Source organism: Dendronephthya gigantea, unplaced genomic scaffold (assembly GCF_004324835.1).
Source record: "Dendronephthya gigantea isolate DGI-Jeju-01 unplaced genomic scaffold, DenGig_1.0 000501F, whole genome shotgun sequence".
Classification (NCBI taxonomy): domain Eukaryota; kingdom Metazoa; phylum Cnidaria; class Anthozoa; order Malacalcyonacea; family Nephtheidae; genus Dendronephthya; species Dendronephthya gigantea.
The window spans coordinates 6,417-31,499 of NW_021163511.1; the positions used below are offsets into that span (position 1 = coordinate 6,417).

General features: G+C 37.5%; 3 protein-coding genes across 3 annotated transcripts; 2 read left to right on the forward strand and 1 right to left on the reverse strand.

Annotated features, from left to right (window-relative positions):
• Positions 1 to 302: 302 nt before the first annotated feature.
• LOC114543634 (forkhead box protein A2-like) lies at positions 303 to 1,345 on the reverse strand. The gene has a single exon (XM_028562533.1). The coding sequence runs from the start codon at positions 1,277 to 1,279 to the stop codon at positions 461 to 463; it is 819 nt and encodes a 272-aa protein (XP_028418334.1). The 5' UTR covers positions 1,280 to 1,345; the 3' UTR covers positions 303 to 460.
• A 3,441-nt stretch (positions 1,346 to 4,786) lies between these two features.
• LOC114543632 (kinesin-like protein unc-104) lies at positions 4,787 to 7,235 on the forward strand. Its single transcript, XM_028562531.1, has 10 exons — positions 4,787 to 4,846; positions 5,008 to 5,074; positions 5,175 to 5,259; positions 5,463 to 5,649; positions 5,740 to 5,791; positions 5,915 to 6,000; positions 6,096 to 6,146; positions 6,468 to 6,520; positions 6,623 to 6,750; positions 7,215 to 7,235. The coding sequence occupies exons 4-10, from the start codon at positions 5,510 to 5,512 to the stop codon at positions 7,233 to 7,235; spliced, it is 531 nt and encodes a 176-aa protein (XP_028418332.1). The 5' UTR covers positions 4,787 to 4,846; positions 5,008 to 5,074; positions 5,175 to 5,259; positions 5,463 to 5,509.
• A 6,155-nt stretch (positions 7,236 to 13,390) lies between these two features.
• LOC114543633 (uncharacterized protein K02A2.6-like) lies at positions 13,391 to 16,585 on the forward strand. Its single transcript, XM_028562532.1, has one exon. It carries the CDS (start codon positions 13,391 to 13,393, stop codon positions 16,583 to 16,585), a length of 3,195 nt encoding a protein of 1,064 aa, XP_028418333.1.
• The last annotated feature ends 8,498 nt before the right edge of the window (positions 16,586 to 25,083 follow it).

A 25,083-nucleotide genomic window follows, 5' to 3' on the forward strand; every position in this document is an offset into this window, starting at 1 on the left:
TTGGAGCGATTGCAGAATACCCCGCAATTTTTTAAGTCACTCTTTTTAAATATCACGGATACGTGGATACGCAGTCGGTTGATATTTTAAAGAACGATGCATATGTTAGTAAGGCCATAAGAAATAGATTACGTAATATAAATGTAGGTATTAGTTGAAGTGGATACGCGGATACGTGGATACGCAGTCGGTTAATATTTTAAAGAACGATGCATATGTTAGTAAGGCCATAAGAAATACATGACGTAATATAACTGAAAGTTTAGATTTTATTCATACTGATACTGAAGCTTATATGCAAATTTCCGCTGACCGTATCCACTAAAATATCAAGCTACTCATATATCAATCTCACCGCAATCTCACCGCGTATCCGCGTATCCAGTGAAACAGTAACTAGACTATGTAATATCATTAGTGGAGGGGTATTCTGCAATTTAGCCCAAAGTTTTAAAGATGTTTATGAATAACCAGACAAGGAACAGCTCGAGGATGTATTGATATAGCCACAAGATGGATAATATGGATTGAGATTTGCCTCGGTTGTCATCAGAGATGGCGGTTCGAGTGAGGTTTTCGGCAAACCGAATGAAGACATAGGACTCATGGCCGGCACTGGAGGTGGTGTGGATAGGGAGCTTGTGTGATACGGATTGAAATGCATACCATCGTAGCCTCGGAACTCCATTTCGTGGTCTGCGATGATATTTTTTATTGCAAAAGGATGATTGAATCCGGGTCGAAATCCAGCGTAATGGGTTGGCGCTAAGAATGACGGTGTCGCGAAACTCTTTCCACCTTGTACTTTGGGAACACCAGGGACATACGGACCAGGCTTCACAAGATGACTTAAATTCGGCTTTTTGTCGGCTTTGAAACGTTTCTGCCGTCGCAAATAACAACCATTTTCAAACATATTTCCACAATCAGGATGCAGGGTCCAATACGAGCCTTTCCCAGGTCGATCAGGAGAGCGAGGCACTTTGACAAAACAATCATTGAACGATAAGCTATTTCGTATGGAATTCTGCCACCGTTGTTGATTTGATCTGTAGTAGGGAAATAAGTCCATGATAAATTGATAAATTTCGCTCAAAGTTAGCATCTTGTTGGGACTTTGCTGAATGGCCATAGTTATTAAGCTAATGTAGCTGTACGGCGGCTTCGCGTGAGTAAAATTTCGTCTTGAAGACAATGATTTTTCTTTATCCTTGACTTGGCGCGTCTTAGGATCCAGTGGATCCGTCACAAAATCCTGAGCCAGCACTTGTTCCATCATCTTCAGTACGAATTGATATTTTCAACTATCTACCCCCGCTCTTAGCTCTAACACGTTCGACGATCAACGTTTTCTACGCGCACTTCCTTGGAGCAATTTCTGTTTTAGTACCCCAAGACCACCACGGTTAATCAAGACCACCACGGTTAATCAAGACCACCACGGTTAATCAAGACCACCACGGTTAATCAAGACCACCACGGTTAATCAAGAACGCCACGGTTAATCAAGACCACCACGGTTAATCAAGACCGCCACGGTTAATCAAGACCGACATTGGAAAAGGTGACAATTTCCCATCATCAATGCAATCTTAATAGATGCTGACGCATTTCCTTCTGTTGCCATGTACAATTCTGTGGTAATTGACCAAAGCACAGACTGGTTGCAACAGAAATGGCAAATAAACCACAGTCTGAAGTTCCTTCTTGTTTCTGCAGATCTGTTTCTGCAGATTATAAAGTTATTCCAAGTAACTCTTTATAATAATAATAATAACGGAAACTTTATTTGATGTTTTCTTATTTACATATACTCATACAATTATAAATCTCGCTTAATAAGGTAATATAATTGGCTACTTCAATCACAATTAGGCTAAATATGTTTCTACAATAACGACTATTAAATGATTAGCATGCAAATTTATATATACCTACAAATGGTTCAAAAAGCTAACAATTCTGGATTTCCCCACTCCTTATTTCTACAGCAAAATATATAATAAGTACTTCTGATTGCAATTGTTATCATTTTCCTTATGCAATACGTTTGATGTTTCTTGTCGAGCCCAATCTTATCTAACATATCTAAGAAACACGAGCACTCTTTTGCAAAAACACCCAATGAGCTAATTGACAGATTAATTAATTTAACGTCACTAAAATGCTGTCTTTGTTCTTGTATCAGTTCTCTATATTTATGTTCTTTCCGCTTAACGTTGTTTTGAAGGTTTGTTTCATAGCCAACGGTTAATTCAACCACATAGAGGATGCCATCAGGGTTTGATATTAATAGATCAGGACGATACGATTCACCAGTTAGGATGGACGGATTTTTGAAGCCGGGTAGATCAACAAATAGATTAGAGTGATGAATTGTAGTTTGTACAGTATTGGCAATAAAATTGAGGATCGAGTTGTGCCTCCATGTAAAACGTTCCAGGTAGGTTTGACACCCAGCAACCACATGCAGTAATGATTCTGGGTTGAGACAAAAGGAACATTCTGGACTTGAAGATATTCCCCATGTATGAAGATTTTTTCGCGTGGGAAGAGAGTTGTTGATATATCGTATGGTAAAGTTGTAAATGTTTTTAGGAAGTTTTGTTTGAGCAGATGACCAGACCTTGTTGAGATGTGGTAAGGCGAACTTGGTAATACTTGAGAAGAAGGATCCTTGATTAGTCAGGTGGTTTTGAAGTCTATCTTCATGACCAGAGCGAAACTCTTTTAATACGTCTTTAGTGGAGTTGTATATGTCGTATTGGATATTAGTATGGTTGTTGGTGGATTTCCACAATTCATTAATTGCTTCGTTAGGAGAGTGCTTTAGTGAATTTCGAAGGACGGCTTGGCACTGGGTAAATTTGACAGAAGGAGGGAAGATGCTTTGACCAAATTTATTGCTGGTTAAGTAAACAGTACTTAGCGTTCCTGATATTGGGATATCAAGCCATTTACGAATGTATTGGTTAGCTACAGAGTCAATATTTTCCGAGATCCATGTTTTTGACAGGGTCGCAACGGTGAAATGCCAAGATAGTTTGGACAGAACGTAGCGGCTATAGAGGAGGAGCTTATTTTTAGGGTGAAGTGGTTTTGAGTCAATGTCAGACATCAGTTCATCCATAAGCGTGGTTAACTCGGTTTTATGATCTTTATTAGACATGTTAAAATTAAAATAGCGTCCTAAGTATTTGAAAGAGTCTCCAAGTTTGACGGTTGGTATAAGTCTTTGGTTGATAAGCAGTTTTGGCAGGTATTGTATTGATTTGGTAATAGATTTTTTTATGCCGAATGTACTACATTTATCGACTCGGATTAACATACTCGACCATTGGCACCAGATGGCAAAACGATTTAGCAGATGTTGGTTTTCCGATTCTTGTCCAGTAATTACAGCTGCATCATCAGCAAACTGAAACCAGTGAATGGGATTTAAAAGTTTAAACGAAAAACCAAATTGTGAGAAACAATTAAGACTTCAATAAGCTAATGAGTATAAAAAAAGAGAACAGTCAGAGGAAACTGACAGTGAGCAAAAAACAAGACTTCAAAAAGAAAAGGAGTCTAAAATGAAAAAGCAGTCTGAGGAAACTAATAGTGAGAGAAAAGTGAGACTTCAAAAAGAAAACGAGTGTAAAAAAAGGAGGCGGTCAGACGAAACTGACAAGGAAAGGCAAATAAGACTTGACAAAGACAGATTATCTAAAAAACAAAAGCGGGCAAAGCCGCAACACAGAATAAATCAAGAGGATTACTTCAATTTGTTTGATATAAGCAATAATGGTAGAATTGAGGAGCAATGTTGGGCAAAAGCTCAGTGTACAGTTTGCCATGAGGCATGGCCAATAAAATCTAAACCTAGTTCACCATATGTGTGTTCAGGATGCTTTAGAGATAAAAAATCTCCTAAAAAATTTTCTTGTGAAAACTTGATGATACCTTCTTATGTTCCAGATGAATTACAAAATTTAACTCAGGTTGAGGAAATGTTAATTGCTCGTGCTTTGCCAATCATGAGAGTGTATGTTAAACCTGGTGGTCAACAAGGTTATTCAGGGCATTGTATTAACTTGCCACAAAATGTTACAGAACTTGCAACATCTTTGCCAAGATACCCCAAAGACTTGGCTGTAATTATTGTCAAGGTCAAAGCGCCAATAAACTCATAAAAGTACATTGCTTGCCTCTAGAATGATTACTAAAAAGTTCATCGCCTTGATGGATATCAGCAGAAAAGAAATAAAGCCATACTTACCTGTATATTTTAAAAAACTATTTGTTTTTTTGTTATTTCTGTCCAGTTCGCTTGCCCAAAACTTATTATCTAAAGGCCATGTTACATTATGCAATTTCTATTGCAACTTCAAATGCAAATTTATTGCAAAGATATAAAATTGTGAGTGTTTTTTGCTAATGCTTTAATGAATTTTGACATCTGAAAACAGTAGCCCAACAACAGCAGTACATCACGACCCATGATATAGTGCTATTGTTGTGCCACCTATGCTCAAAATTGCAATTACATTGTATCACCCCAGGTAGCTCAAAAGTATTTGGACACAAATACTTTTCGGCTACCTGAAGTATCACAGAGGAACAATAGACTATTGCTCTATTATTCTTCTGATTGTGTTGAAGTTGCAATTACGTTGCATAACATGTATTTAAGTTGAAGGCAGCAATCTCCTTGTGATAGCAACTCCTAGTAATAAACGTAAAGATCGTTAATTTAGGGTAATTGCCGTAGCTGGATTTGATATATTTCAAGGACTCCTGATCCAGGATTGGTGTACGAGTTATTGGTCCGTGTGCAGTTTCTTGAGCTGGCACCCAATGGAGAGTAAGTTGGACATTAATATTGTGATGATGTACTCCGTGATTCCCACCGTGGTCATGGCCGTCATGCTAATTTTGATGTGGTCTGGTTATGACGTGGTCTGCGATTAGCGGATTTTTCAATTTGTATAAAAGTCCGGCTGTATGCTGTATGTCTCTTTTCAGATATAGTCCATGTTTCGTGAAACATTGCCACGGTAATCTTAAAGCTGGCATCGTCTTACTCCATCAGGTAAGTCAGACATAATTAATTAGCTGTCAACTGCTTTACTAGGACATAACATTAAATTATTTTGCAATATTTCCACTGCTAACTAAAATCCTATTTTTAGGGAATTCAGCGAAGGATTTTAGTTACAATTCTCCATGATAATTACCCAGAAATTAGATGGAAGGGCGTTGCAGAAATATGGCTAGGTTTGTGATTTTCCACTTTTGTTTTGTTTCCACTTAGCGGTAAAACGCCAGCGTGTGAGATTGATGTTCAGTACCTCAGCACAATGTCCGATAGATATTTACAGCCACTTAATTCTATGGACTGAGATATTTTCAATGGTCTTATTTAGAATGTCATGTCGAACCTATGATAAATGTCCCTAAAACCCGCTTTATATTTCCAGGAAATATCCTTCCATTGTCTTTATGTGAATCAGACGGAACCTACCAGATGACGTCATCTGGAGACAACCAATGGCTACCACTCGCTCCAGGCCCTGTCAGTCTTTCTTATCCCGTCGAGTCAATTTCTTTTTTCAAATTTGAAATTCCCTGGGACTCGTCCTTGCATAACTCTAAGCACCTAGACAGGTAGTAAGACGCGATCTAGCTAAACTTGGTCGATAATTAGGGCAACACATGTCGTGATTTCTTTTCAATTGTGATGGATCTACTTTGTAGAGTGACATATCCCGGTGATTTGATCTCAATTCAACTCTACGTTACCCTTCAGGTAAACAAAACAGAAGTATTTCAACCGAGAAAGAGACCCAGAAGATGTGTTTGCACTCAAAAAAATGTTTCGTTGCTTTTTTTAATGTTTACTACCAACGAGTATATTTTTCTACTCTTCAAGCTTGAAGGCTTTGAACAAGCTGTCTCTCTTCAAAAGGAACTCCTTGTGGCGATCTACAACAGGGCATCGAAAACGACGCCTTCAAGGTATTGCGAAACGATGCCTTCAGGTGGTTGAACAAAAAGAATTCGAGTTCAAAAAAATTCATAAAAAGTCGAATTTATATTTGCTCGTATTTCAGATCAATTTGGAGTCAGCTATTTTCTAACAAAACTCCGGATAATCCTGATATGTAAGTGAACGTTGGTATGTCTTGTCTTTGAAAAATACAGATAATAAAAATAATGAAATAGAGAAGAACGTCCGCTCTTGTTTGTTTTATTTATATTTTTATTATTTTGTTCTTATTCGACAAAAATCGCCATCAATCATGGGATTAGAATCGTCCAAATTGTAAATTCTTGTAGTTCTCGTTCAACAACTTTCATCAGATCTTTCTCATAATGACATCAAATGCGGAAAGTCCAATGTTACACCAATTTTGAATGATTCATGAGAAAGATCTATTATCATGCCTCATTTGACCAAAGCTTTGTTGATTTTTTCCATGCAGGAATCAGTGCAGTGGTGTTTATGAATTACTAATTACTCCAATCAGGAATAATGGTAAACCTTATAAGCTTTCAACTTTGACGTTTTTGACATCAAATATTTCAACCAATTGTACCTCATCATTTTCCCGAAATTTCATTCCGTTTCCGCTTCTAGAAGAAGAGGAGAACGCTGCCGCGGCGTACGTTCGGGGTGAGGAAAATATTAAAGATTGGCGGCCAAGAAGCTCTTCGTTAATTGAGGAACATTTCAAGAAACAAAATAAACTACTTTATATTCAAGAGGTAAACTTTTTTTAAGAAATTATGTAGCATAGAAATGTATTGTACAATTGCGCTGCCTGTTAAGGAATTACACGAGAAAAACAGGCAACGCAATTTTGAGAATATAACATAGTGATCAACGGTTCACTTCAGGCGATATAAACTTGCCTTGTAAAATCGTATCAACATTGCAGAGTTGCAAAAAGAGTTCAACCTTCCTCCGGTAGGATTTCAAGATTTGAAAACCTTCCTCAAAATGACGTTACGTCACTGTAGTATTCAGAGCACACGAACAGACTGATGTTTCAGTCATATATATATATTATATTTCAAAATGCTTTACAGCTTGTATTTATAGTCTCAGTTCTAAACCATGCATAACTAATTTATTCATATATAAGACATACATTACTTAATCAACTATACTACATTCCTCCCCAAGTCAGTAATTGTCTCAACCTTAAATTATATATTTATTCTTAAAGGTTCAAAAGAATTCTAACTAATTTTTTTATTGTTGGTTTTTTTCCACGCTGATTACTCTACTTTTACTCTAACTGTTTGATTAGGTATCTTTTATTAAGAATTCGTCTTATACTAAATTTCTAATGTCCAAACGTAATCGTCTAAATGTTTCGGGGGATTTCGATTCCGAGAGGATCTCCTCAACAACTGTTCGTTATTTGGGACTGATACCTTAGTGTTTGACTGCATCGTATTTTGTTGTTTAGGGGCTTCTCCACACATGATTCATTCTAAGTTATCATTTATTTCTTCTTCTGGACTATTTTCTCCACGTTTTGTCTCCAGTTTAATCTTCTTAAAAAAAGACGAGTTTCGAGTCACCTGAAGATCTCCTCTTTGAACAGTGAGCATAGAACCCTTTTTCCTTATCACTTGGTACGGACCAGGTTGGAAGGGAGGTTGCAATTTACCTCGTTTCTGATTTCTCACCAACACAACATCACCTTTCTCTATCTTTGAAGGTTTAGAATGCCGTTGTCGGTTAGCATACAATTTCATCTCGATCTTCGCTTTATCGTCATTAATTTGTAATTCAGCTTTTCTATGCAATTCAGGCTTTCTTGTGTCGACCGTTTCTTTGTTGCTGGTATTTCAGGTATTTGGTTTTCATTGGTCGTTGGACATAGCATCAAATGGTGGTAATATTTGTAGTGGATGAGGGGTAGCGCGATAATTGAAGAAACGTATATAGTCTTGTTTCCCAAGGTTTTCCATCAATTGGAGCAGTCGTATTGCTTTTTCCAAGGTACGCATAAATCGCTCAACTTCTCCATTAGCTTGTGGCCAGTATGGAGTTATTTTTCTGTGGTAGAATCCTAGGTACTCTGCGAACATTCTAAAATCCGCACCATTGAAGGGAGGACCATTATCTGTTTTAACTTGTTTTGGAACTCCAAACGCAGAAAACATCTTGTCTAACTTCGGGATTGTACTCTTTGAGGACGTCGACTTTAAAATTTCTACCTCGGGGTATCGAGAGTAATCGTCCATTGTCACCAATAGGTAATCTCCAGAAGGGAAGGGACCACAAAAGTCTACTGAAACATTCTGCCACGGACCATCAGGAAGACTTGTCATTTTCAACGGTTCACTGTTCTTAACTTGAGTTGTTGCTTTGCATGGAATGCACTCCGCCACACATTCTTCAACTAGTTCATCGATCCTAGGGAACCATACCTTTTCTCGTAACAATTTCTTTGTTTTTATAATCCCTTGGTGTCCTTCGTGTGCTAACTGAATCACTCTAGATTGTAGGCTTTGTGGAATAACAATTTGTGTCCCTCTTAGGAGAGTATTGCCAGCATTAGCAGTTGCAAGATCTGTTTTAACCTGAGCTAAAGCATTGAAAACGGTCATATTAATATTCTCTGTCGACTTCACGTTGTACCACTTTCCAGTGTTTAGCGCAAGGATTACAGCTTGAAGGGTTGCATCTTCTTTAGTGGCCACCATAATTTCTTCTTGAGTTAGTGCCTTTGGAATAGCGTTCGTGAATACGTAATTAATGTATTCCTCAGCAACCTTTTCTTCCCGTCTACTCAATTGCGTTGTTAGATCAGGATGACGGGAAAGGTAATCAGCTGGGTTGTCTTCACCAGGCTTGTACACAACGGAAAACTCGTACGGCTGAAGTTTCAGGATCCAACGTTCAATCCTCGGTGGTGGTTTGTGAGCTGGGTCATTGAATATCTTGACTAACGGCTTGTGGTCAGTGATGACGGAAAAAGGTTTTCCATAAAGATACAGATGATATTTCTCGCATCCCCACATGATTGCTAAAGCTTCTCTTTCGATTTGTGAGTATCGTTGTTCCACTTCGGAGAGAGCTCGACTAGAGTAACATATAACTCGAGGATCAGCATTTTTTGAACAATCTCTCTGTGTTAAAATTGCACCGATCCCTGTGGGACTTGCATCTACCAGTAACTCGGTTTCCAACGATGGTTGAAAATACGCTAACTTCGTATTACTAGACAATGCTTGTTGTATTTCACTCAGGGACTTCTGACATTCTTCCGTCCAGTGCCATTTTACATCTTTCTTCGTTAGCTCTCGCAGTGGCTTCGCCAAGTTAGCCAGATTAGGGATAAATCGTCCGCAATAGTTCACTAATCCAAGAAAACTTCTAACTTCCTTCGCTGATTTGGGAGCTTCGACATTTCTGATTGCTTCTACCTTTTTAGGGTCAAAATAGATCAAACTAGGCTTATTAAATTCGCAGTTACATTTATTCAGTGTTAAGTTATTCATACGCAGACGCTCGAGAACTTGTTCTAAACGCTTGTCATGTTCTGCCTGAGTTGAACCATACACAATTATGTGATCGCTAATGTTTAACGATCCTGGAACACCCTCGATTACACCCTTTATGGCTTCTTGAAATATTTCAGCAGCAGAATTCACGCCAAAATTAAGACGCTTATAACGCATTAAACCAACATGGGTACTAAATGTTGTAATATAACGAGATTCTGGCGTCAGTTCCAACTGGTGATAACCCTGGTTTAAGTCTTTTGAAAATACTTTAGCTTGCCCAAGTTCTGAGATAATGTCGTCAATGGTTGGAGAGAGATGACGTTCTCGACCTATTGCTTTATTTGGCTGCCTCATGTCTGCACAGATACGTATTTCTTGTGGATTGTGGGGCTTAGGGACAACTACAATGGGGGATACCCATGGCGTGGGGCCTTCAACCCTTTCAATAATATCATCATCTTCATTTCTTTAAGTTTTAGCTCAACTTGTTTTCGTACATGAAAAGGTATTCTTCTATGGGGTTGGGCAACTGGTTTAACCGTTTCATCAATATGTAGCTTAACTTGATGATTTTTCATTTTGCCAATTCCAGAAAATACGCTTTGATATTTGTTTCTAAGCCAAGAATCAACTGAGGGTTTTGTATCTTCTACTTGATTCACCACGGTAACTAACCCTAGTTCATGGGCTGTCTTATAGCAAATCAGAGACCACCCGCTTTAACATTCTTTTTGACTACGTAAAATTCTGTAACAGTCAATTTTCCATTTGTTTCTATAACTGCTTCAAACTTACCCAGGAGCTTCAAAGGAACTTGACTGTCCTACGAAAATATTTTCGTTGACGTTTTCTTTAACTTGACATCTTTGAGGCGTAGGTAGTCGGACTCTTCAATGAGATTGACTGTGGCTCCAGTGTCCACGATAAATTCTATATTTTCTTTGCCAATTGTTACCATTGCGGTTGGATGCACTTTTGTCTTCACATTCGCCCCCACAGTCATAAATACATACTCATCCTCGCTACTCGACGTGCTGTGTTGACTTTTTGTTGCCATTTTGTTCACTCTATGTTGTTGTTTCTTTTTTTGTCCTTTAAAATTCCTGGGTCTTTCCTGCGACTTTCGTTGCCGAAAAACCGCCGCGAAATGATTTTGTTTGTGGCAAGTGTTACATGTTTTTCCCATTGCCAGACATGCACCAGTATGCGGATAATTTCCATTACAGCGGTAGCATTTAGAGCGTGATAAGTGGGTTTTCTTACCTCGAACCTGTTCGTGCATGGTCTTATTAACATAGGCAGTCTCCGTCTCTGAATGTAGTTTTTTCTCCATCCCACGAGCTTGTGTCTCGGACGTTTCAAGCGACCGTCCGTAGTCAATTAATTGTGTAAGAGATATGGCTTCGCGTAATGCCCGCCTTCGTTCGTTGCGACAAACATCCTTGAATGATCTGAGTTTTTTATCTCACGTTCAACGTCGGTAAACTCGCAGGTTCTTGCTAGCTTTCTCAAACGAGTGTGGAATCCATCCATTGTCTTGCCACTCATTTGCTTCGCCTGACGAAACACATGCACCTCGTATTCAATGTTCTTCTTCGGTGAGAAGTATTCGGTTAATAGTTCTACGGCTCTCGAATAATCGTTGTCTTTCCCTTTATCTTTCTCGGGAAAGGTGTCAAAGAGATCAGCTACTTCACAGCCAGCATAGTGGAACAACAGTGCACGCTGTCGTTTCTCATCGTTAATATCCAAAGCGATTAGAAGGTTTTCAAAGCGTTTTAGCCACTTAGTCCAGCGAACGCCCACTGAAGCAATATCTTCATGAGCATTAAATTGCTCCAGATATGGCAGCGTTCTTTCTGCCATCAATCTATCTTATAAACTTGTTCATCCTCGTCGCCAATGTAGTATTCAGAGCACACGAACAGACTGATGTTTCAGTCATATATATATACTAGAAATACATGCATGCAGCAACCCCTCGCCTCGGTTGAACGAAATCAGTTATTAAAGCATAGGGATGGTAACATGATTGTTAGAAAATTTATGTGGGTTGGGGGTTTTGGAGGGTACATGGCACAGAGAGAAAAAGAAATTGAGAAAAGTATGGAAATATTTTTCTGCACGTGGAAACACTGTTGTCATAGCAACTCGCGACGGCCGTATATTTTTAAAGAATCAAAGTTTACCCTCATATTCTTGTAAAAAATCGCAAAAATACGACAAGATTCCTACCTTTTTCTGGAAGTTAAGTCACTCATCTATAGTGTTATGGTAAATTGTTTTAATTATTAATTACCATGAAATATAACATCAGACGTCTCATACAACTTCCGAAGTTTTATGTTACGCTTCAACCGGTTTTTGCCATAGGCAGCCCAATGGCGAATGGTTTTATTTGAAATAAAAGTGCACTAAAACATTGAAAATTAGAACAAAGCTATCCGTATTTTGATTAAATTGAACATGTATCATTTATTCATGCTAACTAAAATCCTGACATCCTGCATATTACGCAACGGGCGACTCGCGTACCTGACAGTGTTCAAGCAATGTAAGCATTATATAGTATATATATATCCTAAGGTAGGCAACTTCAATCCCGATATCGACATGGACACATGCAAACAATCCGAAAATACTTCAATTTATCCCTAAAATTAAGCTAAAATAACAACAGAAATTAAATCTACGATAATTTTACTATATACTGGCCATATTTTAATATTGAAAACAAGTTATGGAAGCAAGAAAATTGCGAAAAGTTTTTGATATTTTACTCATTTTTTGAATGGGACGATGCTGGACCCGCGCTGTTGACTTTGAGAACGTTTGAAAATGACGAATTTGTTATCTCATTGGCTGTTTTTTTGTTCTCAGCTGTTGTGACACGCCAATGAGATAACAAATTCGTCATTTTCAAACGTTCTCAAAGTCAACAGCGCGGGTCCAGCATCGTCCCATTCAAAAAGAGTAAATATCAAAAACTTTTCGCATTTTCTTGCTTCCATAACTTGTTTTCAATATTAAAATATGGCCAGTATATAGTAAATTATCGTAGATTTAATTTCTGTTGTTATTTTAGCTTAATTTTAGGGATAAATTGAAGTATTTTCGGATTGTTTGCATTTGTCCATGTCGATATCGGGATTGAAGTTGCCTACCTTAGGATATATATATACTATATAATGCTTACATTGCCTGAACACTGTCAGGTACGCGAGTCGCCCGTTGCGTAATATGCAGGATGTCAGGATTTTAGTTAGCATGAATAAATGATACATGTTCAATTTAATCAAAATACGGATAGCTTTGTTCTAATTTTCAATGTTTTAGTGCACTTTTATTTCAAATAAAACCATTCGCCATTGGGCTGCTATGGCAAAAACCGGTTGAAGCGTAACATAAAACTTCGGAAGTTGTATGAGACGTCTGATGTTATATTTCATGGTAATTAATAATTAAAACAATTTACCATAACACTATAGATGAGTGACTTAACTTCCAGAAAAAGGTAGGAATCTTGTCGTATTTTTGCGATTTTTTACAAGAATATGAGGGTAAACTTTGATTCTTTAAAAATATACGGCCGTCGCGGAGTTGCTATGACAACAGTGTTTCACGTGCAGAAAAATTTTCCATACTTTTCTCAATTTCTTTTTCTCTCTGTGCCATGTACCCTCCAAAACCCCCAACCCACATAAATTTTAACATCATGTTTACCATCCCTATGCTTTAATAACTGATTTCGTTCAACCGAGGCGAGGGGTTGCTGCATGCATGTATTTCTAGTATATATATATGACTGAAACATCAGTCTGTTCGTGTGCTCTGAATACTACATTGGCGACGAGGATGAACAAGTTTATAAGATAGATTGATGGCAGAAAGAACGCTGCCATATCTGGAGCAATTTAATGCTCATGAAGATATTGCTTCAGTGGGCGTTCGCTGGACTAAGTGGCTAAAACGCTTTGAAAACCTTCTAATCGCTTTGGATATTAACGATGAGAAACGACAGCGTGCACTGTTGTTCCACTATGCTGGCTGTGAAGTAGCTGATCTCTTTGACACCTTTCCCGAGAAAGATAAAGGGAAAGACAACGATTATTCGAGAGCCGTAGAACTATTAACCGAATACTTCTCACCGAAGAAGAACATTGAATACGAGGTGCATGTGTTTCGTCAGGCGAAGCAAATGAGTGGCGAGACAATGGACGGATTCCACACTCGTTTGAGAAAGCTAGCAAGAACCTGCGAGTTTACAGACGTTGAACGTGAGATAAAAACTCAGATCATTCAAGGATGTTTGTCGCAACGAAGGCGGGCATTACGTGAAGCTATATCTCTTACACAATTAATTGACTACGGACGGTCGCTTGAAACGTCCGAGACACAAGCTCGTGGGATGGAAAAAAAACTACATTCAGAGACGGAGACTGGCTATGTTAATAAGACCATGCACGAACAGGTTCGAGATAAGAAAACTCACTTATCACGCTCTAAATGCTATCGCTGTAATGGAAATTATCCGCATACTGGTGTATGTCCGGCAATGGGAAAAACATGTAACACTTGCCACAAACAAAATCATTTCGCAGCGGTTTGTCGGCAACGAAAGTCGCAGGAAAGACCCAGGAATTTTAAAGGACAAAAAAAGAAACAACAACATAGAGTGAACAAAGTGGCAACAAAAAGTCAACACAACACGTCGAGTAGCGAGGATGAGTATGTATTTATGACTGTGGGGGCGAATGTGAAGACAAAAGTGCATCCAACCGCAATGGTAACAATTGGTAAAGAAAATATAGAATTTATCGTGGACACTGGAGCCACAGTCAATCTCATTGAAGAGTCCGACTACCTGCGCCTTAAAGATGTCAAGTTAAAGAAAACGTCAACGAAAATATTTCCGTATGACAGTCAAGTTCCTTTGAAGCTCCTGGGTAAGTTTGAAGCAGTTATAGAAACAAATGGAAAATTGACTGTTACAGAATTTTACGTAGTCAAAAAGAATGTTAAAGCGGGTGGGTCTCTGATTTGCTATAAGACAGCCCATGAACTAGGGTTAGTTACCGTGGTGAATCAAGTAGAAGATATAAAACCCTCAGTTGATTCTTGGCTTAGAAACAAGTATCAAAGTGTGTTCTCTGGAATTGGCAAAATGAAAAATCATCAAGTTAAGCTACATATTGATGAAACGGTTAAACCAGTTGCCCAACCCCATAGAAGAATACCTTTTCATGTACGAAAACAAGTTGAGCTAAAACTTAAAGAAATGGAAGATGATGATATTATTGAAAGGGTTGAAGGTCCCACGCCGTGGGTATCCCCCATTGTAGTTGTCCCTAAGCCCCACAATCCACAAGAAATACGTATATGTGTAGACATGAGGCAGCCAAATAAAGCAATAGGTCGAGAACGTCATCTCTCTCCAACCATTGACGACATCATTTCAGAACTTGGGCAAGCTAAAGTATTTTCAAAATTAGACTTAAACCAGGGTTATCACCAGTTGGAATTGGCGCCAGAGTCTCGTTATATTACAACATTTAGTACCCATGTTGGTTTAATGCGTTATAAGCGTCTTAATTTTGGCGTAAATTCTGCTGCTGAAATATTTCAAGAAGCCATAAAGGGTGTAATCGAGGGTGTTCCAGGATCGTTAAACATTAGCGATGACATAATTGTGTATGGTTCAACTCAGGCAGAACATGACAAGCGTTTAGAACAAGTTCTCGAGCGTCTGCGCATGAATAACTTAACACTGAATAAATCGAAGTGTGAATTTAATAAGCCTAGTTTGATCTATTTCGGCTACACCTTTTCCGGGGATGGTGTTTTGCCTGACCCTAAAAAGGTAGAAGCAATCAGAAATGTCGAAGCTCCCAAATCAGCGAAGGAAGTTAGAAGTTTTCTTGGATTAGTGAACTATTGCGGACGATTTATCCCCAATCTGGCTAACTTGGCGAAGCCACTGCGAGAGCTAACGAAGAAAGATGTAAAATGGCACTGGACGGAAGAATGTCAGAAGTCCCTGAGTGAAATACAACAAGCATTGTCTAGTAATACGAAGTTAGCGTATTTTCAACCATCGTTGGAAACCGAGTTACTGGTAGATGCAAGTCCCACAGGGATCGGTGCAATTTTAACACAGAGAGATTGTTCAAAAAATGCTGATCCTCGAGTTATATGTTATTCTAGTCGAGCTCTCTCCGAAGTGGAACAACGATACTCGCAAATCGAAAGAGAAGCTCTGGCAATCATGTGGGGATGCGAGAAATATCATCTGTATCTTTATGGAAAACCTTTTTCCGTCATCACTGACCACAAGCCGTTAGTCAAGATATTCAATGACCCAGCTCACAAACCACCACCGAGGATTGAACGTTGGATCCTGAAACTTCAGCCGTACGAGTTTTCCGTTGTGTACAAGCCTGGTGAAGACAACCCAGCTGATTACCTTTCCCGTCACCCTGATCTAACAACGAAATTGAGTAGACGAGAAGAAAAGGTTGCTGAGGAATACATTAACTACGTATTCACGAACGCTATTCCAAAAGCACTAACTCAAGAAGAAATTATGGTGGCCACTAAAGAAGATGCAACCCTTCAAGCTGTAATCCTTGCGCTAAACACTGGAAAGTGGTACAACGTGAAGTCGACAGAGAATATTAATATGACCGTTTTCAATGCTTTAGCTCGGGTTAAAACAGATCTTGCAACTGCTAATGCTGGCAATACTCTCCTAAGAGGGACACGAATTGTTATTCCACAGAGCCTGCAATCTAGAGTGATTCGGTTAGCACACGAAGGACACCAAGGGATTATAAAAACAAAGAAATTGTTACGAGAAAAGGTATGGTTCCCTAGAATCGATGAACTAGTTGAAAAGTGTGTGGCGGAGTGCATTCCATGCCAAGCAACAACTCAAGTTAAGAACAGTGAACCGTTGAAAATGACAAGTCTCCCTGATGGTCCGTGGCAGAATGTTTCAGTAGACTTTTGTGGTCCTTTCCCTTCTGGAGATTATCCATTGGTGACAATGGACGATTACTCTCGATACCCGAGGTAGAAATTTAAAGTCGACGTCCTCAAAGAGTACAATCCCGAAGTTAGACAAGATGTTTTCTGCGTTTGGAGTTCCAAAACAAGTTAAAACAGATAATGGTCCCCTCCTTTCAATGGTGCGGGTTTTAGAATGTTCGCAGAGTACCTAGGATTCTACCACAGAAAAATAACTCCATACTGGCCACAAGCTAATGGAGAAGTTGAGCGATTTATGCGTACCTTGGAAAAGCAATACGAACTGCTCAATTGATGGAAAACCTTGGAAACAAGAAACTTATACGTTTCTTCGAAATTATCGCGCTACCCCTCATTCCACTACAAATATACCACCATTTGATGCTATGTTCCAACGACCAATGAAAACCAAATTACCTGAATACCCAGCAACAAAAAACAGTCGACACAAAAAAGCCTGAATTGCATAGAAAAGCTGAATTACAAATTAATGATGATAAAGCGAAGATCGAGATGAAATTGTATGCTAACCAACAAAGGCATTCTAAACCTTCAAAGATAGAGAAAGGTGATGTTGTGTTGGTGAGAAATCAGAAACGAGGTAAATTGCAACCTCCCTTCCAACCTGGTCCGTACCAAGTCATAAGGAAAAAAAGGGTTCTATGCTGACTGTTCAAAGAGGAAATCTTCAGGTTACTCGAAACTCGTCTTTTTTTAGGAAGATTAAACTGGAGACAAAACGTGGAGAAAATAGTCCAGAAGAAGAAATAAATGATGATTCAGATGATGAATCATTGTGTGGAGAAGCCCCTAAACAAAAAATACGATGCAGTCAAACACTAAGGTATCAGCCCCAAATAACGAACAGTTGTTGAGGAGATCCTCTCGGATTCGAAATCCCCGAAACATTTAGACGATTACGTTTGGACATTAGAAATTTAGTATAAGACGAATTCTTAATAAAAGATACCTAATCAAACAGTTAGAGTAAAAGTAGAGTAATTAGCGTGGAAAAAAACCAACAATAAAAAAAAATTAGTTAGAATTCTTTTGAACCTTTAAGAATAAATATATAATTTAAGGTTGAGACAATTACTGACTTGGGGAGGAATGTAGTATAGTTGATTAAGTAATGAATAATGTCTTATGAATAATAATTAGTTATGCATGGTTTAGAAGACTATAAATACAAGCTGTAAAACATTTTAAGATATCATATATGATTATATGAAACATCAGTCTGTTGGTGTGTTTGCTCTGAATACTACAGACTCTTGCTCATTTCTTTTTTAATTGACCAAATTTGAATGGAATAAGCATGACCATCATCACTTTCTCAGGTCGTTGACTTTTTTTCAACTCTATGCTCCCCATCTTTAATGTTATTACACGAATGACCATATAAATTCATGCCTCTATTTTCATAATATGATAAAAAGCAAAGATAATTTTCAAACAAAAATTTTCCATAATCCTTTTGCTGTTCATACTTTAAAACAGATGTTAAATTTCGCATATCGAAAACATATCTATTTTTCAATTCTGACTTTACTAACAAATGTGTTAAGCGAATTAAGCCTGGAATTTGAATGCAGGTTTCCTTTGGAAAACTTGAAAAATTATCAGCAAAAAAAATTTGAAAAATTTTAATTGTTCCATCTAAAGGAAAAGCATATGAATCCAAATTTTCATCAAAAATGTATTTTGAAATAGGTTTAATCGATATAACTTTTTCAATATGTTCGTTTGAAAAAATATGAAAGGGAAAAAACATAACGCATTTTTTAAAATTTTTATAACTGCAAACAAAAACAAACTGAAACTCTTCATAATTTTCAATTTTATTTATCCAATATTCAAAATTTCCAACTTGAGTAAATGATACAAATCCTTGAACTTCGTTACTTCTTTGAATTTCACGAACTTTTCTTTCAAAATCATCCTCTTTCCGCCCAAAATAAAAGGGTAATGCATAAACACAAAGATCAAAACAATGACGCAATTGCTTTTTTTTCATATATTTATCCAATGGTTTCAAATAAATTAATGCAGGATCAGCTAACTTTATACATGCATTTCCACTCATTTCTCCTCAAAATGTATACCTGGACAATCAAGCACCTTGAATATATAACCCTTTTACCTTTTCAAATTTATCAACCCTTTGAAGTTCATTAAATACAAATAAAGTAAAACAATAAACCTCAAATCGAGAACAGTGAAATGGTAATCCTCGAGAACTTTTTCCATGACGAAAACATGATTTACTTTTCATTTCAAAAATTTGTAATTGCTTTTCATATTTTGCACAACCAAACAGTTCAAGATTAATGCATTCAAGAGAATAATAAGAACATAAATCCTTTTCAATATGCCCACCCTTAAAAGCAAAAACAAATGTATTATCTGAAAAATTCCGTTTAAAAATATTATGAAATTCATGCTGAGTAATATCAGAATAAGAATACTTTTTTCTCAAAAATGGTAAACCATGTATTCTGTTTGAAACATATGAAACTGATGAGAAATCATGATCACTCAAAAAAACACCAGGGTGATAAACATAATAAGTATGACAAATCATATCACGAACAGAAAAAATTGGAGCAGTTGATGGTACCCACATACCAATCATGCAGCCATACATTAATTCACAAGATTATTTTTCTTATAAAATGAAATACACAATAAATGTTCAAGGAGTGTGCGATTACAAGGGTCAATTCATAGATGTAGATATAAGGTGGCCTGGAGCAACTCATGATGCAAAAGTGTTTTCATACAGCAGTATCAATACTGTCTTGCAAAAACAAAATCTACCATATGTCAGGAAAACATTATTACCTGGAAGGAATGACATTGGACCTCTGTTACTCGGAGATCCAGCATGGCCTCTTTTGCCACATGTCATGAAAGAATATGGCACATGTACAAGTGATGCACAAGTTATTTTCAACCAGATGCTCAGAGATGCTAGAAATGCAATAGAATGTGCATATGGTAGACTGAAGGCAAGGTGCCAAATATTAACGATGCCAATCACATTCAAGTAAGAAGATGTTCCACTTATTGTTTTGTCATGTTTTGTTCTGCACAATTGGTGTGAGCAACATAAAGTTTCAATAGATGACAATGTATTACAACGACAAATTCAACAAAACCGATTGATGCAGTCAACATTAATAGACAGAAGATTTACTTGTTCTTTAGCTGAGGGAAAGGCAGTTAGAGATATTATAAAAGACTACTTTAATGAACACATGAAATTTCAGGTATGTTGTAAAAATGTTATTACTAAATATTAGGGTTCAAATTCTTTTTTTTTGCTTCTATTATTTTTACCATACAACTAACTACCAACAAATTAAAAGATTTATATTTATTCTTCAAAGACAGGTATTGGGTTTTTACTTGCAGCCTTTGACGTTCTAAAAGCTCACACTGGAAGCAAAATATCACACGTGCCATCAAAAAGGTGGACACGAGAAAACTAGTACAGCGATTTGTGTTACCTGCTACAGTGCGAAAAGAAGATGCACACTTGGTTGTTTCAACAAATCTACAATTGAACGTCACCAGAAAAATGTACACCAATATGGAGAACAAATCGATGTTATATCGGTTGAAGATCCTAGGGCTTTGCCTATTCTCAAAGTGTTAAAATCAGCGTCCGCAAAAAAGTGAGCGTTAAGCAATTAATTTTATTTCATCTTAGAACCATTGATTTATTCTATTCATTGTTTATGAAAATTTGCCTCATTTACGTTACATTTTTGTAGGCCTCATATCGCGCCTGAATCAAGGAAGCGACAACATCCCGATAACACAATCAGTTCCTCAACTCAATCAAAACGCCCTCGCCTGGATCATTCATCGACATTGTCCGCTTCGCTTGAAGAGACAACTCATTCCTGCAACATCAAAATAAGAAGTGAAACAGAGTCAGAAAAAGATGCCAAGGATAATGTGCAGGTCGCTGCTGTGGCCGACTGTGCACTGGTTTCTGAAGATAAAACTTCCAAACTGCTCGCCAAAGGTAAAGATCAAGAGACAGTCGACTTAACCAGTGACAATGTAGGAAGCGCAACTCGTCAGTCATCCCTGGATTCATTCATGAATTTGAGGCAAAAGGAGGTATTAACTGCAGATGCCAAAATGATGAACTAGTTAAGAAAGTTGACGAAGTTTTAATGTTGGTTTCTGCTGGGGGACATTCAAGACAACCGCCTAATACTAAGGGCCTGTTTACATGAATCCGGATTGACTTTCAATCCGGATCGAAATGTTAAGTCAATCCGTGTTTACATGGAAAATGGGTTAGAGGATTGGAATTTACGCGGGAAATTCAATTCCAGGATGGCGATAATAGCAGCAGTTTTCTTGTCAGCTCTTTCAGCACTTGTACACCTTAATACATGCATGAAGCTACTCATTTTGCAAAGAATCATTTTGAGAAAGAGAAAGGTTGGCATGTTATGTTTGATGAGGAATACAATTGCACGAAAGCATGAAATAGTGAGACGAACAATAATACATAAGCGAAAACGATTTTGGATAAAACCCGGTAGGACAGATGTCTGGTGGAAAAATATGATTGAAGGTATTTGTATTCAGGAAGAATGGCATAAAAACTTTAGAATGTCAAAGCAGAATTTTATGGAGTTGGTGGACGAACTTCGACCTTATATTTCACCGTCAGTTAATGCACCAAGACCAAGTATTTCAGCTGAGAAAAAGGTTAGGAAATGTATATATGCTCGTATATTAGGTGTTATAGTTTTAAATGTATAATAATATATAGTGAAACCATTTATTGCGCTTTCAACAACAGAGACCATGGACATCAAAATAACAATGCGTATGAAAAATTGTTTGAGTTTAAAGCCCCCACCTTTGCTTCTAATTATACAAATGTGGTATGCAATTTTTTTTTGGCTGAAAATGTCTGATTCCCCTCTTTTTTAATTAATGACCAATCCCTAAGTTTTGTATTTTCCTTACTTATATGTCTATTAAACTATTTGAATCATGACTTATTGATACATAGCAACACAACTGATATAATTTATTGATTCTTAATAGGTTGGAATAGTACTTTACTATTTAAAAGATTCTGGTACAGTTAACATGACTGCAAATACTTTTGGAGTAGCTGTCAGTACTGTTACAAGTATAATACGGCAAGTCTGTCAAGCTATAAAAGATCACCTTTCACCCATGTACATATGTTTGCCCCAAGATGTAACTGCCATGGAAAAGATAATTGCTGGATGGGAACAGAGAACAGGATTTCCAATGGTTATTGGAGCAGTTGATGGTACCCACATACCAATCATGCAGCCATACATTAATTCACAAGATTATTTTTCTTATAAAATGAAATACACAATAAATGTTCAAGGAGTGTGCGATTACAAGGGTCAATTCATAGATGTAGATATAAGGTGGCCTGGAGCAACTCATGATGCAAAAGTGTTTTCATACAGCAGTATCAATACTGTCTTGCAAAAACAAAATCTACCATATGTCAGGAAAACATTATTACCTGGAAGGAATGACATTGGGCCTCTGTTACTCGGAGATCCAGCATGTCCTCTTTTGCCACATGTCATGAAAGAATATGGCACATGTACAAGTGATGCACAAGTTATTTTCAACCAGATGCTCAGAGATGCTAGAAATGCAATAGAATGTGCATATGGTAGACTGAAGGCAAGGTGGCAAATATTAATGATGCCAATCACATTCAAGTAAGAAGATGTTCCACTTATTGTTTTGTCATGTTTTGTTCTGCACAATTGGTGTGAGCAACATAAAGTTTCAATAGATGACAATGTATTACAACGACAAATTCAACAAAACCGATTGATGCAGTCAACATTAATAGACAGAAGATTTACTTATTCCTTAGCTGAGGGAAAGGCAGTTAGAGATATTATAAAAGACTACTTTAATGAACACAGAAGATTTAATAGACAGAAGATTTACTTATTCCTTAGCTGAGGGAAAGGCAGTTAGAGATATTATAAAAGACTACTTTAATGAACACATGAAATAGTGTACAATGTTGAACAACAGAAATGTCTTATACATAATAAACTTCGGTTTACTAGTACAAATGAGAAGACCATGCATAGTAAAAGTTTAACATTTACATTTAAGATAATATAAAAAACTTCAATAATATACTGTATATAAATACCAGCAGCCTGTTGTTCAAAACTCAACAAAATTTAAAAACACTCTTGTATAGCTTATGAATGATTCAGTTTCAATAAGAAAGTATTTAGCTTTTTAAATATATTTAAAAATCTATTTGTCCCTTTAAGGTTAGAAAATCTCATTTTGCTTGAAGCTTAAATGAATAGAACTGTTTTATATTTGGAAGTTATCCATTGTGTAAGCTATACAGTAAACAGGCTTCAAACAACTGGTGCCACAATCTTATAATGTTAACACAACGTTCAGTTATGTTCATTGATATCCAAAATAATATAAATAACCTCAGCAACAGTAAACTATAAATACCAGTAGTCCAATGCTTTCATAATCCCCTTCTTGATTTTGGATTCATTGTGGTGTATCAAAATGGTATCCATACTGGCTCATATGAAATTGTGGTTGAGCAAGGGGCATTGCATTTCCATGGTTGTTCATTCTATCAGTTAAAGCATGCATGGTAGTTGCCAGTGTGTTGCATAATACTGCTGTTGAATCGGCCATTGATTTAATTGCAGTTTCCAGTGATGCATCTTTTTGGTTCATTGCTTTTACCATTTCTTGCTGGAGATCAAGTTGCTCACAAGAATGCTGCAGCAAGATATCTTGTCTTGCTTTTTGTGTGAGACCCTTTTGAAGTTTTTCTCGCTTATTATCAACAAAATGTTTTGGTGTCTGATACGACTTTTTCCTCTTTGCACTATTGGCTCCACTTTCACCTTCATCAGAATCAGAATCCGCTTCAAATAATGTGGTTGATAAGAATTCATTTTCCTCCACATCTAAATCATTTGTATCATTGACATTACTCGTAGATTGAGTCTCAATTCCAAAATCAAGCGGCTCTGTCCCAGCTGAACCACCCCATAACTCATGACAATCATGCCAAAATTTTGCTGTGAGCTGTCCAGCCCCAGATCGTAGCCCATCTTTGCAATCCTTTCCGTAGGATTGTTTTAAAGCTTTAAACTTGTTTGCAATCCGTTTATATCCCATTCTTATCATCTCTTTATCCTTCTTTACAATTTCTGCATACTTCTGATATTCGTCTTTTGTCATGTCTTCGATAGTTTTATCTGGCTGGGTTGGTTCAGGCTTTCCAAAATCATCAGGCCATTCAGCTGCTATGGTTACTTGAATTTTTCAAATAATACAACTTTATCCGAATCCCATTCTACACCTTCACCTAGCTTCTGTCTTTTGAAGGTATTTATGGCATCCAAAAAACGTTCAGTTTTCTCATCATTCCATTTCCAGCGCTCAGCTTTTGACAGAGGATTCTTAGTGGGATTCTTGTTTGTCTTTCTCGCCGCCATTTTCTCGTTTAGCAGGGTTTCAATTAGGCATGCGTTGCTCGTTCTAGTCTTTTCCCAGTCGCCTTCTCATACCGGAATGAGTTTCAATTCGCGTTTACATGGGATCGAAACTAAATTTCGATCTGGATTGAAATCTCGATCCGGAATGAGATAAGGAACGAACTTGATCCGGATCAAGTTAAACTCATTCCGGACTCATGTAAACATTTCATAGGGTTTGTATTAAAATGGAATGAGTTCAATCCGGATTGAAAGTCAATCCGGATTCATGTAAACAGGCCCTAAAGCTCAGACTGACATGACCTTTCTTTGTTCAACGTGAGTTTTGCATAATATATGGCATATGTTATGCCAAGGCTGGTACAGAAGCTATCGCGGAATCTTTCTATCGCGTGATGGATGCTCAAGAAAAAGATGGTGGACAAAGCTAAGAAGTCCTAACAATGCGTACCAAATTAGATTGGTGTTTGCCCTCGATCATTCAGTGTGAGAAAGCCCTATCAGGAATGGCAAAACTCTACATCAAAGGGGACAAGTCTTTAGGTCTCAACAGACACTCTATTCCCATCTACAAGGATGGAAGACCAAACAGAGAAATGTCAATTGTGATCGACAGACTGTGCACGAAGCCTGCCCGACTCCCATTTTTAGTTCAACCTGATCAACCATCTGAGAGATGAACACTTAACTGAACATTGTTGTGTACATAGTTTTTATAAGTATTCCAATTGCGTTTTGAAATATAGTATTCAATAGTTAATTTTTACTAGTTTACAATATATTTTAAACCAAAACTACAAAAATTGCAAACGCGCTAACTTTGTTAACTATTCACAATAACATGCGTAGTGACAGGCAAAAGGGCGACCAATTTTTGCAAAAAATACTCTCGCACGCCCCCCCTCCCCCTCCCTACAAAAATGCAGAATGCGTACCCTCTGTAAGTCCATAAATCATAGAAATTTTATCCGTAAGACGCGCATTTTTCCCCCCGAAAAATAAACCTTTAAGG